At 41.3% G+C, this 16,682-nt stretch overlaps 1 protein-coding gene across 2 annotated transcripts in view; it reads right to left on the bottom strand.

The window, feature by feature from the left end:
• The window catches only part of NTPCR (nucleoside-triphosphatase, cancer-related), a 28,286-nt gene that overhangs the window by 1,959 nt on the left and 9,645 nt on the right, over positions 1-16,682 (bottom strand). Inside the window, exon 4 of one of the 2 annotated variants that reach the window (XM_004028605.5) lies at positions 6,782-6,991. The exons of the other annotated variant lie outside the window; for it this stretch is intronic. Coding sequence (XP_004028654.2) covers positions 6,782-6,991 — 210 coding nt within the window. The remainder of the gene's footprint in view (positions 1-6,781; positions 6,992-16,682) is intronic. 2 annotated transcript variants of the gene reach the window in all.

Below are 16,682 nucleotides of genomic sequence, written 5' to 3'. Positions count from 1 at the left end.
ACGCAGCAAGTGCCAGAAGCTGATCCCATTTCTACTGGTCCTGGCTGCGCCAATCCTGTGATCCCACTTCTACTGGTCCCGGCTGCGCCAATCCCGTGATCCCATTTCTACTGGTCCCGGCTGCGTCAGTCCCGGGATCCCATTTCTACTGGTCCCGGCTGCGTCAATCCCGTGATCCCACTTCTACTGGTCCTGGCTGCGTCAATCCTGGGCGGCTCTGGCTCCACTTGAAATGAGGACAGTCAGCTTTTCCTTTGGCTTCATGGGACAGCTCCAAAGCCTCTAAGGCTTTTTGATGCTGTTTTCACTTAAATTAGCCAAAGTCCATTCCTGTTGTTTGCATTCAAGGAATCCACCTGAGGTAGAAAGGAGGCAACACAGAGGTTGGCACCACGGGGGCCCTTTTCTTCCACTCTGAGTTCAGCAGTGATTGCAGTAGCTTCTGCCTCCAGCCAGGCTCTGTGAGAGTGGACTGTGAAACACACCTGGAGAATTTGCTCTGGTCTTCTATGACACAGTACGGTGACTACAGAGTAAATAACAAGGTAGTGTATATTTCAAGATAGCTAGAAGAGAAGATTTTGAATGTCATCACCATGAAAATGATAATTTAAAGTGACAGATATGGAAATTACCCTGATTGGATCATTATACAATGTATATATGCACTGAAACATCACACTGTACCCCATAAATATGTACATTATATCAATTACAAATTAAAAATTAATTTGAAAATTAATGAGCAGAATGCAAACATTCCAATATTAATATTTTGATACTCCCTTTGATTTCCCTAAGATTATTTCTGAAAATTATGCAATAAAATGTTGATGTGCAACTCTCTGCAGTATTCACTTATGATATTCCCTGTTGAGGAAGGCACACTCCCAAATGCAAGAACAAGGATCACAGCATCTGCCAACCTCAGGAGTCTTTGCCTTATGTGAAATTCTAGTCTACTTTTTATTCAACAGCCAGAATTTTGGTTGCAGAAAGCCTTTCCTGAGAAGCTAATTAGAAGAGGGAACTGGGAGCTGGGAGCAGGAAAAGGAAATAAAGAAGACTGCAGAAAGAAGAAAGTAATCCCAACCATTCTTTTTTTCTGCACTGGAGCCTTAAGAGAAAGAAAGGAAGCTGAGTGAACCTGAACCCTTGCACCTGCCCAGTGGCTGTAGGGGGACCCTTGGTAAGAATTTATCCTGGGCACAGTGAAGATAAGACTGTGAGCACCATGGGGTCAGAGGCCACATCTCATTCATCCTGTGACCTCCAGATCCAATCCCTTGCTTATTAGGAATGTTGGGGGCCCTTCCCACAGTTTCAAGGCAATGCACGTGGTTTTGTTTTGCTTTCTTGCACACAGTTGTATACTAAGAGGCATTTCTTCCCCTGCCTGTTCCATCCATGTTTTCAGGTCTGGGGTTGTTAAAGTCAGAACATAAGCAGGACCCAGTATCTGGTACTGCATCGGTGCCCAGCAGATGAGTCAAGTACTGTCTCTCGCGGTACCTAGGCCAACCAGATGAGAAGACAAATTTGTGATATCACCACCTCAACTTCTTATTTAAACAATCAAGAAGTGGGAAGGGGAGACTGAGCAGGGCATACAGACACTGATCATATTAAACAAGTTAGAAGGCAGTGAGGTAGCATGCAAGCAGCCTGGAAGATCAGATAATATCCACTCACTGCTGCCAAGAACATGTGCACCCCAAGGTCTAAACAAGAGGCTTAGTCATACTATGAAGCTGCCAGCTTGAAAAAGAACTAAAGTTGTTGATCACATTTTCAATGTTATGACATTAACTAGAAGGCAGCAAAATCAATCAATGACACACTCATTGGGATACAATGGGATAAAACTCAATGGGATACAATGGTAATAACCTCTTAGAGTTCTGAAAAACAAATTATTGAAGAACCCATAAGTCACCTGCTATGATTTGACTGTGTCCCCCACATTTCATGTGTTGGAAACTTAACCCCCATGCAAATAGAGGTGGGACCTTTAAGAGGTGATTAGGTCATGGGGGCAGCCCTCATGAATGGATTAATGCCATTATAGTGGGAGGGAGTGAGTTATGGCAGGACTGGGTTACTGATAAAATGATGTCTGGTTCTCCCTCTCTATTGTTCACTGCTAAAACTCCAGTGGATGGAACAGTACCTGACATACAGTGGGTGCTCAATATTTACCAAATAGATGAATAAAAATACTCCATCACCAATTTCTTCTACTGATGCTTTACCAGGTAATAGGAGGTGCCAAAGATTGTATGAGTGAGATTTTATTTTCCTTCTCAGGTACTGTTCTTTCTTTTCTTTTTTCAGCTATTTTTTTTTTAACACATCAGAGAATGTTATCATTTTGCCTCAACTGTCAAACATAATTCTTCAAAAGTCAACAGAGGAAGAAAAGCCCACTACACTCACTCAGAGTTTTACTCTTCCCATTGTTCTTTCTTCCTTCCTGATGTTCCAAGTCTCCTTTTACCATTTCCTTTCTGATAAGAGAACTTCCTTTGGCCATTCTTTTAGAGCAGTTCTATTATGACAAATTCTCTTAGTTTTCCTTCATCTGTGAATGTCTTATAGAATTATGAGTCGACAGTTGTTTCAACACTTGGAAAATGTACCACCTCCTTCTGGCCTTCATGGTTTCTGCTGAGAAATCTGCTGTCACTCATATTGTTTTTACCCTATAGGTAAGGTGCTGCTTTCCTTTCACTGCTTTCAAGACTTTAATTTTCATAAGTTTGACTATGGTATGTCTTGGCATGAATTTGAGTTTATCCTCTTGGGGTTCACTGAAAATGTAGGTTTATGTCTTTTGCCAAATATGACAAAAATGCAGCCATTACTTCTTCAAACACTTTTTCAGCCCCACACTCATCTCCTGGTACCACAATGATGTGAATGTCACATCTTTTGTTATAGACCCACAGGTCCCAGAAACTCTGTTCATTTTGTTCATTACTTTTTAAGTCTGCTTTTTGTCAGGTAATTTCTATTGTTCTACCTTCAAGTTCACTGATTCTTTCTCCTGTCATCTCTATTCTGCTGATGAGCCCATTCAGTGACTTTTTTATTTGGCTATTGTATAGTTCTAAAATTTTCATTTGATTCTTCTATCTTCTAGGTTTTTGCTGAAACTTTCCAGTTCTTGCTGAGACTATTTTTCATTTGTTTCACGTGTATCTGTAATTTTATGAAGCATTTTTATGATAGCTGTTTTCAAATCCTTGCCCTATAATTCCACTATCTGAGTCACCTTGCTGTTGAGATCTGCTGATGGCCTTTCCTCACTCAGGTTTAGGTATTCCTGATTCTTGGCATGACAAATGATTTTCAGTTGTGTCTGTTGTGTTGTTCCTTAGGTCCTTAGGTTCCTAGCCAGTCTGTCTTTTTCTCTTCACTTTTCAGGTCTTTTTATGCTTGTATTATAAATAACATTCCTTAGCAGGAAAAATAAACACAAGTGTGTCTACTCTATCTTGTCTAAAACTGGAAGAGTTCTCGGGTGTTTTTGGAAAGTACTCTGTTCACCCAACGTTATGAAGAATAAGTCAAGATAATATTACTAATTTGTGTGGTATATTTCCCCCATATCATGAGCTCAGTCTCATCTTCACACTATGCATATTCATTGGAAAGTACTCTGTTCACCCAACATTGTGAAGAATAAGTCTAGATAATATTACTAATTCGTGTGGTACATTTCCCCCATATCATGAGCTCAGTCTCATCTTCACACTACACATGTTCAGCTGGTAGCAAGGGGATGCTGACTCTGACCCCTTTTCATAGCTCATTTTCTTACCTGGAATGTTCTCCCTTCTTTTTCCCATTTCCTCCTTCAAGAGCCAACTCAAGAACCCCTTCCTTTGGACACCTCTCCCCACTACCACTGCTCACATAGATCTCTCCCTTCCCTGCCCCTAGATTTTGATTGCCCCATGGTCTGTTTTTCTTGAGGGCAGAGATCATGCCTCACAGGTGCCTAAACGATGGACTAAGTACTGAATGTGAAGGGCACTCTCAAAAATGGATTCGGATACTTTATTGCATGTGAGCAATGAAAAGAACCCAAAAATATATCTAATCCAACACCTAAGTTTGCAGATAAAGAAAATGAGGTTCTTGGCCAGGCACAGTGGCTCATGCCTATAATTCCAACACTTTGAGAGGCTGAGGCAGGCAGATTGTTTCAGCTCATCAATTCGAGATCAACCCCGGGCAACATGGTGAAACCCCATCTCTACAAAAAACGCACAAATGAGTCAGGTGTGGTGGCACATGCCCGTAGTCCCAGCTTTTTGGGAGGCTGAGGTGGAGGATGGCTTCAGCCTAGGAGGCAGAGGATGCAGTGAGCCAAGAGCATGCCACTGCACTCCAGCATGGGCCACAGAGACTAACCTTGTCTCAGAAAAAAAGAAAATGAGGTTCTTGATTTATAAAACTGGAAATGTCCAGGCACAGTGGCTCACACCTGTAATCCCAGCACAGATTACTCTGGGCAACAGAGCAAGACTCTGTCCCTCCCCCTCAAAAAAATAAGTTAAATAAAAAATAAAATAAAACTGAAACAGAAGGACCACACAAACCGCAAAGCAACAACAATAAAAAAAAAACAGGGTATGTCAGCCCCTATCTCTTACTTAATTAACTCAAAGCTAATTGTTTTATTTACAGATCATTAGAAGCAATGATTATCTTGCCTGGAGAATAATTTTGAGTCTCAGAGAGCGGAAGAAATGTGGTATGATCCTAAGACACAAAGTTTGTTTCTGGGCATCACAGTCAGCTCCTTTCAATCCTTCCTTAGGACTGCTAGATTAGATTAGTTTGTGGAACTAGCCAATCCCTGGAGTCTAACACTAGCAATTTCCCGGTCTTCCAGCCTAGAAGCTATCTAACCTCCAAACTAATTTTCTTTCATGATCTTTCACTATTCATTGCCTTGATTTCCATGGAAACTCTATAATCACAACCAAAAATGTAAAATAAGAGAAGACGACATGAAACTCTGAAGAACCCCACAGACTTTTCAGGGCTCTCAAATGTCACCTCCTTGAAGAGACCTTCCCTGATCACCCTTGCTACTCCTGCCCCCAACTACCACATTGCCTGGTTTCTTTATTTTTGCCTTTATCAGTATCTGAAATTGCTTAACTTATCTGTTCACATTTTTGGTATTCAGCTCCTCCATTAGAATGTAAGCTCCATGAAAGCAGGGCCTTGGTCAGTCTCGTTCACCACAGTATCCCAAGACTTAGAATGACACCTAGCATACAGTAGGTGCTCAATCACTATTGACCAAATGAATGAATAAATAAATCAATAAAGAAGCACACACATTTTTCCAAGTCTGGCTGGTCTAACCCTAATGGCTATTTACCACCACACTCCAGGATTCTTGGTGGCAACATGTGGATACTCCAGGATTCTTGGTGGCAACATGTGGATACTCCAGGATTCTTGGTGGCAACATGTGGATACTGCCAGTGGGCCAAGGTGACATTTTACTCAGTGATTAAAATGATCATGAGGAAGGTGCTCACGGGTACTCACTCTCTACTCCCCCTGATAGGAGTGGCCCTGCCTGCCTGACTTGTTCACTTGGCACTTGCAGGGCCAGGGAGCTTTTAAACTGGGGGTGGGGAGTGAGGTGTGTGAGCAGAGCTCAGCCAAGAGCACAGCTACCACTGACTCAAAGAAACTAAGGGCAGGGGTTGGGGAGAGGCAATATCTGACTGAGAGGAAAACAGAGGGACAACAGGGAAAGAAAGGCAAGAATTTAGACAAAGTGCCAGCAATGCCATGAGTCCCTTACGACTGGCTCAGACGCTGCCACTGGTCAACAAGCCCTAGCCCCTCATCTCTCACATGTGGTCTATAGCAGTGCTTCTCAAAGTGCGGGGGACCTAAAAACCACATGAGAACTTGCCAAAACAGATCATGGGGCCATCCCCCAGAGTTTGACTCCTTGGACCAGGGCAAGGCCCACTCCCAGGTGATGCCCGTGCTGCCATTCTGCAAGCCTCACATTGAGTAGCACACCCTACAGATGCACTGGTGAATGTAGCAGCCACACAAGACCACAGAGCACCTCAGATGTGGCCAGTGTGACTGAGAATCCGAATGTTTAATTCAATTTAAATTTGATTATTTATGTGATTAAATAATTCAATTTAAATATGATTAAATTTATTAAACATAAACAGCCAGATGTGGCTAGTCGCTACTGTTCTGAGCAACGCAGAGAGCACATTTCCCTCACTACTGGGAAGTTCAACTGGACGGTGCTGCTCTTCAGCACCTGGAAGCTGTGTCTCCAAACACATCCACAGACTCTTCTCCCCACAAGCACAAGTGGGTCAGCTTTAAAAGGGAAATCTTTAAAACAAAACAAAAAAATATTTGCCTCTGTATCCCAACCTGGCGCCTTTCAATCTGAGAAGAGATAAGCTTAGAACAAGCACCTTAGCTCAGGCAATTCTGATGCCAGAGAGGTCCTAGTGTCTGGTGAGGAGATGGAAGAAAAAAGCAGCCAGAACAACTGGAACCGTCAGGAGGCCCCCCCATAAGCGAGTTTGTTTTTTCATCAAGTAGAAGTATAATTTAAGTTCTATACATTTCTAGAAAATTAGACTCACCTACATTTCAGCATGGAAGGGAAAAAATGTTAACTCAAAACCAAAGATATATTTTAGAGCCACCTGCTATTTTAGATCATCTGCTCCATTTCCACTGATTATGGAGGACTGGCTGTACTCACATTAAACACCTTCACATCCTTTCTGTTTCTGATTTCTTCTACAAGAGCCAGTGGCTTTCCTTTAGGAACTGGGATTGTGCCAAGGATTATAGTCCCTGGGGTAGACAGCGTCTGACGAACAGCTTGAATGAAAAGCTGACTGAAGAGCTCCATCTTCCCAATCTCATCGATGACGCACACTCTTTGCCCTGGGCCACTGCTGCGGTCGGCCTGAGAATGACAAAGACTTTCACTGGGACATCAGAGTCACATTAATCAAAGGGCCCATGGGTCCCACTCCCCAATCACTCACCAATGAGGTAAAAAAGACAGAAACCTTTTTACTGGATTTCAAAAAGTGACAGCATCCCACAGACCACCCCTGGTACTGTGTGGGAGGGGACTGCACAAGGGTGAGTCCCAGGAGCTGGGAATCATTAGGACTCTTGGAAGCTGGCAGCTATGCCTGTTACCAGTGGGATGTTCAAGGAAGTAACGGACATAAATTGGAATAAAGTCATGAGAAAGAGAATCTGAGATCTAAAGGATGCAATTGTACTTACTTTCTTTTCCCCTTTAACCAAGATTCGTTTCCTTTTAATTTTCACTTTTTTCCAACAACGCCTATGAACCAGATCATGAAATACACAAACATCTGCCTAGAGCAGTTATCTCCCCCTCCAGCACGTAGGGAATCTCATATGGCTCAAAATGGAAAAAAGAGGCCATTATTATCAACAAAGGCTCCCACGCTTGCTGTCTCATTTTTTTTAAGCCTGAGGTATTTGGGTGACACTTATTTTCTGGTTGTATATAAATATAAAGCTTGATCTCTGTCTTGGATCCCCTCTCTCGAATCACTCACTCTGGGGGAAGAGAAGTGCTATGCTGTGAGGATACTCAGGCAGCTGATGGTGAGGTCCACGTGGTGAGGCACTGAGGCCTCATGCCAACAGCCAAGAGGAAATGAACCTGCCAGCAACCACATGAGCAAGCTTAGAGGCAGGGCCCTCCCAGGCAAGCCTCAGATGACCACAGCCCCAGCCAACAGCTTGACTGCAACCTCAGAACCCCAGCTAAGCTGTACCTGGATTCCTGATCCTCAGATACTGTGTACAATAATGTGTTTGTTGTTTTAAGCTGCTAAATTTTGAGATAACTTGTTCCATAGCAACATATAACTAACACACATGTCCTCTATAGAAAGCCTTCCTGGGGAAGGCTGACAGGACTTTGGTTGATTCTTTCCTGGGAGGGACACAACAGAACATGTAATAAACACTTCAATGAATGGTGAATGACAAATACACCTTATATATGTTTGTATACATGATTATTTTGAAAACTGTATGTAAAGCTGATTTACAAAGTATTCTTCACTACAGTTCTGATTCCTTAAATGATGACAGCAATATAGTCCTGGAGGGCATGTCTGAGTTAAGCTAGATTTTGTTCAAATTCCAAAAGCCAAAGCAGCGTATGGTACAGTGTGGCTGGTGGTAGGGATCAGTGGCAACCAGGGGCAGCCAGTGACAGACGGGGCTGCGGGCCCAGATCCTAAAGGCCTTTGATGGCACACACAGAGGTGGGAATCTTCTCCCACAGCCGAAAGAGTCTAATCCAGGGAGGATCACAAGTTGTGCTAGAAAGACTGCTGGCTGTGGAGTCAGAAACAAATGTTAGACTCCTTTTGGAATAGACAAGGTAAGATAGTGGGTGTCTAAACCCCAGTTGTGATTGCACGGAAGCAGTACAGCAGTGTTTTTCAGACTTTTAAGTAAACAGTACTCTATTTTCCTACTGCATATTGTACACTTATGAAATATTTTTCCATTCATTTTATTAGCTAAAAGATCAATAAGGAGTCCACTGTAATCACCCAAGAGAGGTCTGAACAATCTCCACACTTCCGTGTTTCTGACACGCTTCATTTTTGCCTCTCTATTAAGTTTATCTGTACACACACCTGGTCTTCCCACTTAGGGCAGGTACATGGTTGTCCTCATCCGCATCCTTCCTGGGGAACTCACCAATGTCCCAGAGCTGAGAAGTGGGGAGCTGAAGGAGCAATGTCACCCTCCACTGGTGGGGTCGGGGAGAAGGGCAGAGCATCTATGAAGTAAGTCACTACTTATTCCAAGTTTTTCCTCCAAAACGAAAGCCATATTTGGGAGAAATAAAACAGCTATCAACCACCTGTCTATGATAATAAAAACAGACAACTGTACAAGAAGGTTTCTGTCTTCCTGGGGGCATGCCACTCCAACTGACCCGACTGTTCCCAAGTGCTGTGGACATTTTGCTGCCCCCAGAGACGAAGAGTAATTGTGGATGCCATTCCTCTGGAGGCTGTCATCTAAAAGCCAAAATAAAACTTATTCTGGCACCTCAAAATGACAGTTTTGGAAGGTGCCAAATCAGACAAGAAGTGATATGAAAGAATGTGTGTACACATGCACATGTATTTATTTGACTATATACATGAGGGTAGTAAAATGCACGTGGCCATGTGTAAATACACACGTACAGGTAGAAAGTGTGTGGCTCTTCAACAACCAGCCTTCCTGCAATCCTCTAGAACATTCACCAGTGAAAGCTCATCGACATTTATTTAAGTTTCAGCACAAAAGAATTTGGACACACATGTATACATTACTTTCTACCAATTGGAAATCCTCATTTTAAAACCTTAGCTTACATAAAATCCTCAATCTGTCCAGAATTGGGGAATTTTATAATCCAAGAACTTCAGGAATCTCAAAAATAAATCTGTGATTTTTAATTAAAAATGCAAGTTATTCATATTCAGTTGAGAGAAAGATGTCAGCTGCTGAGCCACTGTGAAGCATGTAGACGCTCAGCTTGCTTTTCTAAATAGTACAAGATCATACACTCAAGGTCTTAAAAAAAGAACCACTATAACGTGTAACATGGTTTTATTTCTATCTAAATTCAAGCAACTTTAGAGGGAAACAAAGAAATAAGTAAGTAAACAAACATTCACCCCCTTTACATTGTTCTAAATTGATAGAGACACAGACTTAGAACAACAGGGGCCCAGGTTTGAAGATGGTCAGGAACCCCTCCCCAACCCCCGGTGTGGGGAGAGTCCTAATGAGCTCCCAGAGAAACTCCACCTACAGCTGCTGGAGTAAGGAGTGTGTAAAAACTGTAGGTGGCTCTCAGCCACGTGGTCAGAATCACGATGTACACACCATCTGGGGTGTACACACCAACTGGGGAGCACCCTTTCCTCCCCTCACAGCCTCTCCTCAGAGGACAACCCAGGCAGCATTGCTTCCTAGTGCCACACCTCAGTCCTATGTAACACACTAGCCTTCCTGGCCACACCCCTCACAGGCTTCCACTTCAGCTGATTATAAATGTTCAGCCATGAAGCGCACTTTTAGTTTCCCTGTTCCGGGAGAGAAGATATTTCCTTAGAGTCCTAAAATTGACCAGCCAGGGATAAGAGAAGCTACGAATAATTTTATAACTTTGGTTACACTCACCTAGTTTGCTTTCCAGAAAGATTAGAACAACAAATATCTTCGTACCAGTTATATCAGAGATCTGAAAATAGTGTGATTTTTTTGGGTCCTTTATTTTTATATGTACTTTTAAAAATACAAAGAACATATAAATATAAAATAATTTCATTTAACCAAAATATCAAACTGAGAGCAAGCTAATCCAAGTGGTCTTTGCCTTATTCTGAATTATTTGCATAATAAATATTTCCAGTGGTATTAATGTTAATTTTAGGAGGACTGTTTGGATTGTTTTATTTCAATATCAGACACACAGACTAGCTCCTGAGCTTACCCATCTGGGACAGCAAGTATTGAAAGTCATGAAAGTGAATAAGGAGTGTCTCTCAGAAGTTAGGCAGCAAAACTGCAGCCCTTCCCCAAACAGCAGCAAGTTCTAGGGAAGCAGAAAGGCAAATGGTGGTAACAGCAGCCATCTCTGAGCCAGCCCACAGTTCCTCACCCACTGAAGTTATTAGCTAAAAATGCAGGGCTCCGGTCATATTTTATGTGTGTTTATTCCAAGCCTTCAAGTCTCATAATCCCTTTGCTGTCTGGTGGCATATGGACTGTGAGTCTCCAGGGCATAGACAGGACAAGGTGTCTAGACTGTCCGACGGCGCCTGGTAACCCGGCCCTTCCCCAGTCAAGAATACTCTGGGCAGAAGCTGCTCCCCCGGACATGCCAGAGATCCTCACCCCAGCACACAGACAGACTAGCTCTGAGGCTCTTCCTGGATGTCCTAAATGGCCTCTCGGGACTCACAGGGGCTCACCCACATGGTCACCTGACTGAAGAGCGCTTGAATGGTAGCCATGGGGTTTTCCAAGCTATCTTGGGACTGAAACAACACCTCCTGGCTGACAGTCAGTCCAGTGAGACGGAGGTCCAGTACTCCTTGTCCTCCTCATGCTCTGAGCACGTGGGACTGGCCTGCACATTTGGGCTCCTGGGACTCCATGACAGATTACTATCCCACTCCGGACCCCAGCTCCCTGGCAAACACAAACCAAATTGTGATGGGAGGCTCCTCTTAAGGTACTGCCATCCACCACCTCAATTAACTCCTCAAGAAAATAATCACTGCTATTGCTCTGCTGAGCACCTCCTAGGAGCCAGGGGCCAAGGCACTTTACAAGCATTACATTCGGTCCTCCCAGCAACTTCACATAGCAGGTAACAGCATCTGTTTCACAGATGAGGAAAGGAAATTAGGCATTAAGGGATTTACTCAAAACTCACTGAGAGCACAGTGACAGAGCTGGAGTCAAACCAGAGATCACCTGACTTCAAAGCTCTCTTCCACACCCTGTGTGCAATACGCCTCCACACTTTGATTCTGAAATAAAGAATAGCATCTAGGAAACTGACCTAACCCTGAAGAAACTGCTTTCCTCTCCAATAAGAAAGAACAGCACTCTGGTGTTTAGGGATCTACGGAGGCATAGGCACAAAACCTCAATTTATTTGGAGTAATCATATTGCTCTAAATTACTCGAAAAGAACTCATATTTTGGGTCTGAGAATAATATCACCAAAACCATTTCATCAAGTATGGATAGTGAATGGCCCACTGCAGTAGGCAGATATGATAAAGTAAAAGGACTTCTCTCCTCTACCAGGAGCACACCCCGAGCAGACGGTGGAAGAGTTATGACCAGGTATCCTGATATGTCCACCTTCCTGCCAGTGTTTACAAAAACCAAATAAAAAAAAATTTCACTTGCTTAGTAAAAATTTTCATCAATATTTAAGCTTTTGGTAAACATTTAGTATCTCTGATACCTGACACCGTTTTCATTAGAAACTGCCTGAGGAGAAAGAACTGATTGTTTTTCCTATAATAAAATGGTGATGGCTTTTCTAATGGGGAGGTAACCGGATACAAATAGAGAGAAGTACAGCTTAGAGTGGAAAAAAGCTTAACCATTATGGCTTTTTTTTTTAGTTCAGCTTCAATGTATAGTAATTTTATGTTTGTTAATTACTGCTCACCTTGCTAGAGAAACAATTTCAAAAGAGAGTAGTTAAATCTGCTTGCCAATTAAGGCCTCAAGAGAAAATTATTTTTATCTTAAGATGATCTAATAAAGTTTAGATAAAATTAGAATTGGCTAGGGGAAATCTGATGAGGAGGATGCGCATGGTCTCACACTATCTCCCCACTCACTGCTCATTAGTGTCAAAGAAAAAAATAGTAACTATACAGCGGAGAAATAGGACAATTCCTTGATCAGGTAATCAAAATTAATATCACTAAACATCACACACCTCCAGATGAGATACTCGAGAAGGATGCATCATCACTCATGACTTACGGAGTATTCCAGCTGAATTTGGTCATGAGGAAACATCAGAAAAACTCCAAAAGAGGAATGTTCTTTTAAATTGGAACTATATTCTTTACAAATGTCAATGTCCTGGAAGACAAAGAATGACTGTGGAAATGTTCCAAATTAACGGAGGCTATGGAGATGTGACAACTAAGTGTAACATCTGGAGGAAAAGAAATGTTACAAAGAATATTGTCAACTGATGAAACTAGAACACTAACGATAGATTAAAGTATTTTTTCAATGTAAGATTTACAGAGGTTGATAACTGTACTGATTATGTAAAAGCATATCCTTATTTTTAGGAAAAATATACTGAACATTTAGGAGTAAAGTACCTTGATGATTGCAACGTATTCTCAAATAGTCACCCCCTTCCAGCTTATATATTTATACACACACACAAACACACACACACACACACACACACACACACAGAGAATAAGCAAACAAGGCAAATGATAAACATAGGTGACTCTGGATAATGAGAGTATACAGGTGTTCTTGCACTATTCTTACACTTATAACTTTCTCTAAGAGTAAAATTTTATCCAAATGAAGTTAAAAAAATTATCAAAAAAAGAAAACACACACGTATGTACTTGCTCAGTACCAGATTCAAGAAAACAACCAACTCACCCCGTATGAACTTCCTCCTAATGGAGTGTGGTTTTAGACTGATACGCACAGGAGGCGAGACAGAAGGAAATGCTGGAAATGGGACAAAGTGAGAGGGAAAAAGAAAAACGGCAACAGTTTATACAAACTCAACCCCAGTCCAGCTTAAGGGACGTGTGACTTAAGGAGCATGCAACTTTTCTGTGTTTCTTGAGAGTGGACTGCAAGAAGAAAGACATGAAGGTGTCATAACCCAGGGCAAAAGCCTGCTTAGCATCTAAATCCACAGAATCTCACCAACAATCAGAAATAATAAAGTCTCAGTCTCTGCTCAATAGAAATTATGAAGATTTGCCATGACAAATCTTGCAAAATGAACTGCAGAGTCAACCTCATGCTGAATTTTCACTTCATTTTCTTATGCTGATTCACTGCAGGAATGTCCTTACTGACAGTTTAAAAACTGATTTTCTGTTTGCACCAGATAGCTTTTAATTTCCCTGGCTGATCCTGCATTACGTACTTGTAATACATGAGGTAGAGAAACAGAAGCTGAGAGAGAACAAAGAATCAAATGCCACATTTGCTAACAGCAATGACGGAAATTCTAGCAATGCTGAGGAGCTTGTCAATCTTTCAAGAATGGATCCTGACTAGAACTTGGTTTTTCTACATTCTTTCTAAAGCCAAGTGGCCTGAGAGTGACCTAAGGAACACTTCCAGGTCAAGAGTCTAAAAAAAACAAAAACAAAATACTTTTCCCTAGACAGGAGTCCTCTCGCCTTCAAAGGAAGTTTCCAAGATTTTCCAAAGCAGAGCCTATTTCAGAATCAAAAGTAGATCCTGCTCTCAAAAACAAATATACTTTAAAGCCTTATTTTAATCAAAACAGGAAAATACAAGGTTCAAACTATGTTGGTTTTCCCTGGGTGTTCTGATTTTAGCTTACTCTTCCTTTCACAGATCTTTGTAAAAAATGACGCTGTTCACCTGGAAAACAGGGCTTTAAGTAGATGTCCTTTGTTCTTTAAAACATTATAATCTATTGTCTCCATTTTGTGTGAGTAGGAGATACGTTGAAAATCAATAAAATGTTACATCTTACATTGCATCAAATTTTAATAAAGCATTCAGGGTAGCTATCAAAAAGGCCATTATGAAAAAGGTCAGCATTATCTTATCAGCCTTGATCATTAGAAAACAGAAAAAACAATCCTAATTCCAGTAGCACCAGAAAATAGGAGAGCCCTATGAATAACCTCACCAATAAAAATTTTAAAGAAATAAATGGATAAAGAGAAACATGCTTTGGGCAGTGGAGAATTAAGATTATCTGAAAAATTAAGACACCCTTTATGTCAAAATAACTATAGTCCCAATCACTCCATATAAGACACTTTTTTTAATGGATAGTAAAGTCTTGATTCTATAGCTCACTCCAGCTCTACCACTTACACAATCAGTGTGTCCCTGGGCAAGTAACTTTCCACTCTATGCCTCAGTTTCCTCATCTGTAAAATAGGAATAGAGTGATAGTGTTCTGAGGATTAAGTGAGTTCATGCCTGGCACGTAGTTCGCACTCAATAATAGTTTACTACTACTAGTGCCACCATTACTACAGTTTCTGAACAAGGCCATTTTTTGAAGAAGAAAAAGAAAAACGATTACCATGGTAATTAAAATACTATGGTACTGATGCAAGGATCAAACAGATCAATGGAAGAGAACAGATAACTCTGAAACACTACATATACAAGCACACATAGTTTTAATATAATTAATTAAGCATAAAAAACTAATTAGAAATGGGTTATTTAACAAACAGTTTTAGTAAACTGGCTAAACATCTGGAAGAAAATCAGTTGAGAATCTCATAGCATATTACACTCAACATAATCCAAATGGATTGAAAACATAAATGTTTAAAAAAAGCATGCAGAAAAAGAAATATATAGGTAAAATTTTATATAAATTTGGAATAGGGACAGACTTTTCTCTACGTTGAAGGGAAAACAATCACCAAAGTGAAGTGCTAAACTGAGAAAAACAGAATCAATAATATAAAAAGGCTATCTGCTTTATAAAACGTCTATTTAAGCCCAAAGAAAATAAATGGGAAGAGCAATGGATGAACAACTATAATTAAGGAAAACTTAATGAACAACTGAAAAACATTTAACTCCATTAGTAACTGAAAAATGCAAATCAAAACAAAGCAGTGTGTTGAAAATAAGTAGAGCGCTCAGGGCTGGCACAGTGCAGCAAGACAAGCACACTCACACCCTGACAGTGGGACACAAAGTCAACGCAGCACCATCAAGACCTTGAAGGTTCACATCCCACCATCTCAGACTTCACCTTTTAGACCCTCCCCAGGGAAACAATCCTGGCTAGAGAAAAAGATTCATGTATAAAGGGTGCTTTGTTGCAAGGTTACTTACAATGGTGATACGGAACCTGAATGCCCAACACTGAGGGGGTAATAGTTAAATCAAAGATGAAAACTCATACCATGAAATAGGATGAAACCACTAAAATCTCCCAGCTTTGAAGATTAGCATGTTGTGAGACCATTCCCTTGTCCCTCAATCATATTAAGGGAAACACACCAAGCCTATGAAACTATACATAACATTTTCCCTGATCTTGAATGACTGAATAAATAAACCAGGTATACAAAAGGGGCAGAAACAAAATAAGCTAACATTGGCTAACTTAGTGATAAGATTATGAGTTATTCACATTGTGTTTTTTATTTTTATTTTACATTTTTTATAATTTTTTTAACCGTGAATATCTAGAACTTGAATACTCAGGAAAATAACAAATGTTGACAAATAAGGAAAGAGTTAACTCATGGAATGAAAAAAATTAACAGTCAACCCTACTAGAGGCTTTCCAAAAACCTTCCTGAGTCTAGAACACTTACCACACTCTATTTTTCTTTATTTCTCACGAGCGACCACGATGCTCAGGCTCCATTCCTGCCTAAAGAAACGTAACCAGGCCAGGCGCAGTGGTTCACGCCTGTAATCCCAGCACTTTGGGAGGCCAAGGCGGGTGGATCACGAGGTCAGGAGTTCGAGACCAGCCTGACCATGATGGTGAAACCCCGTCTCTACTAAAAATACAAAAATTAGCCAGGTGCGGTGGCAGGCACCTGTAATCCCAGCTACTCGGGAGGCTGAGGCACAAGAATCGCTTGAACCCTGGAGGTGGAAGCTGCAGTGAGCTGAGATGGCGCCACTGCACTCTAGCCTGGCTGACAGAGCAAGACTCTGTCTCAAAAAAAAAAAAAAAAAAGGAAAAGAAAAAGAAAAAAGAAACATAACCAGAGCAGTTTTGCAAGGTGAACCTGGGTTGTGCCTGGGCCTCCTGAGCCTCTCCTGGAGCTGCTCTTCAGCTCCCGGCCACTTTTTTTTTTTTTTTTTTTGAGATG

Source organism: Gorilla gorilla, chromosome 1 (assembly GCF_029281585.2).
Source record: "Gorilla gorilla gorilla isolate KB3781 chromosome 1, NHGRI_mGorGor1-v2.1_pri, whole genome shotgun sequence".
Taxonomy (NCBI): Eukaryota; Metazoa; Chordata; class Mammalia; order Primates; family Hominidae; genus Gorilla; species Gorilla gorilla.
The sequence above is the reverse complement of the archived record's forward strand: the minus strand, read 5'-3'. Positions and strand labels throughout refer to the sequence as shown.